This window comes from Anarrhichthys ocellatus, unplaced genomic scaffold, assembly GCF_004355925.1.
Source record: "Anarrhichthys ocellatus isolate YVR2014 unplaced genomic scaffold, GSC_Weel_1.0 scaffold1282, whole genome shotgun sequence".
Classification (NCBI taxonomy): Eukaryota; Metazoa; Chordata; class Actinopteri; order Perciformes; family Anarhichadidae; genus Anarrhichthys; species Anarrhichthys ocellatus.
The window spans coordinates 1-2,207 of NW_022281256.1; the positions used below are offsets into that span (position 1 = coordinate 1).

The following is a 2,207-nucleotide window of genomic DNA, read 5'->3' on the forward strand; positions in this document are numbered from 1 at the left end:
TCTACCAGAGACGTATACAGCGTCTCTACGTCACTCCTCCTCAGTCCTAATATGGTCACTTCCTGTTCACTGGTTGCATTAAACCAAGATGGTCCGCAGTCCACAAATGAATGGGTGACATCACGATGACTATGTCCACTTCTTATATATTGGGATACGCACGTGTTTACGGTGTTGGTTCTTTGTTCTTCGTCCGCCTGTTGTTTGATTTGCTGTTTTCTTCCCGGTTGCCAGGACAACGCTTCCAAGCTGCTGTTGGCTCTGATGGAGAGTCGTCATGACAGCGAGAACGCAGAGAGGATCCTGTTCAACCTCCGACCTCGAGAGCTGGTCAGATCCTCTCTAACAGATTTGAATTAAAGCGGTTGTTGGTGATATGTGTTCAGATATAATGTACCTGTGTGTGTGTGCGCAGGTGGAGGTGATAAAGAAGGCCTACCAACAGGACAGTGAGTGTGAGGAGGGGGAGGTTTCTCCCCGCGAGGTGGGACACAACATCTACATCCTGGCTCAGCAGGTGACTAAACTCCTCATTGGCTGCCTGGATTCTTCTGTGCTCTCCTATTGGCCGACAGGAGATCCCACTCTCCTCTCAGTTAGTGTTTGTACTTCTGTGAATACGTTTTCACTCCTGTTTGTTTGTTTGTTTGTTTGTTTGTTTGTTTGTTTGTTTGTTTGCAGCTGGCCAGACACAACAAGGTCCTTCAGAACCTCCTGAAACCTCAAAAGAACAGTAAAGAGGGAGAGGAGGGAATCTCCTCCATGGTAAGCTCTTCATTCATCCATCCATCCCTCTAATCATTCATCCATCCATCTAATCATTCATCCATCCATTCATCCATCCATCCATCTAATCATTCATCCATCCATTCATTTCATCCATCCATCCATCCATCTAATCATTCATCCATCCATTCATCCATCCATCCATCTAATCATTCATCCATCCATTCATCCATCCATCCATCTAATCATTCATCCATCCATCCATCCATCCCTCTAATCATCCATCCATCCATCTAATCATTCATCTAATCATTCATCCATCCATTCATCCATCCATCCATCTAATCATTCATCCATCCATCCATCCATCTAATCATTCATCCATCCATCCATCCATCCATCCCTCTAATCATCCATCCATCCATCTAATCATCCATCCATCCTTACATCCATCCATTCGCCCGTCCATCCATCAATCCATCTATCCACCCATCCTTCTGCCCATTGATTTATTCATTCATTCATTCATTCATCTATCCATCATTCATCCATCCATCCCTCCAACCATTCACCCGTTCATTCATCCCTCTATCATCATCATCATCACATCATGATTCTGTTTGTGTTTTTCTGTCTTCAGTTGAACAACCTGAACAACCGTCCTCTGTCCCAGATGTTGAAGTCCTCAGCTCCAGCTGCTGTAGTGGAACAAGACCCACTGGAGTACTACGACCTGCTCACCTCACAGATAGAGGTACTACTGCTGCTGCTGCTGCTGCTAATACTTCTTCAATTCAACTGTGTTGTCCTTGTACTTACAGAACATGCTTGCTGTTCCTAAATAGTGCAATCTGATACATATAGTTGACTGGAGAACTCAAGCAAAGTCCAAATATATAAATCAAGAAGCTCTAGTTAGCTATGAGTCTCGGGTTGGATGAATTTGAGGTCGTTTAAGTTCTATCCGATTGACACTGTGTCGATATTTGGGTTGAACATAATATCACCGGTGCTGTTCTTTATGAGTTGTAGGATCATATGAGTTCATACTTCTTTCTACTCCTTTTTATTCATGTAGTTTATAGGAATCTCTATTTAGACATGTTGCTAAATGTTTACTATTCCTTGTATTTATTTCTGTTGTTGTTTTTTTTTACTTATTTGTTAAATGTTGGAAATAAATAAAAAGATCAAATTTAAGAAAAAATTCAAAAGCGGGAAAAAAGTAGAAGTTATGAGCAAAATTATTTTAAGAGGCAGAACAAATAGTTTACACTGTAAAAGGTATACATTACTGTACCGCTGGAGTACTACTACTGTTAGCTTCTATACGCTGTAATAAGTAGTAATAAGTAGTAATGGGTAGTAATGGGTAGTAATAGGGAGTAATGGGTAGTAATAGGCAGTAATAGGTAGTAATAGGTATTAATAGGCAGTAATAGGCAGTAATGGGTAGTAATGGGTAGTAATGGGTAGTAATA

The 2,207-nt window shown here is 41.2% G+C and overlaps 1 protein-coding gene across 1 annotated transcript in view; it reads left to right on the plus strand.

Moving 5' to 3' along the window:
- Positions 1–147: 147 nt before the first annotated feature.
- LOC116377463 (inositol 1,4,5-trisphosphate receptor type 3-like) overlaps positions 148–2,207 on the plus strand; it is a gene marked incomplete at its 5' end in the record, with an annotated part of 9,588 nt that continues 7,528 nt past the window's right edge. Inside the window, 4 exons of the mRNA XM_031839106.1 lie at positions 148–330; positions 416–517; positions 682–765; positions 1,367–1,480. Coding sequence (XP_031694966.1) covers positions 148–330; positions 416–517; positions 682–765; positions 1,367–1,480 — 483 coding nt within the window. The remainder of the gene's footprint in view (positions 331–415; positions 518–681; positions 766–1,366; positions 1,481–2,207) is intronic.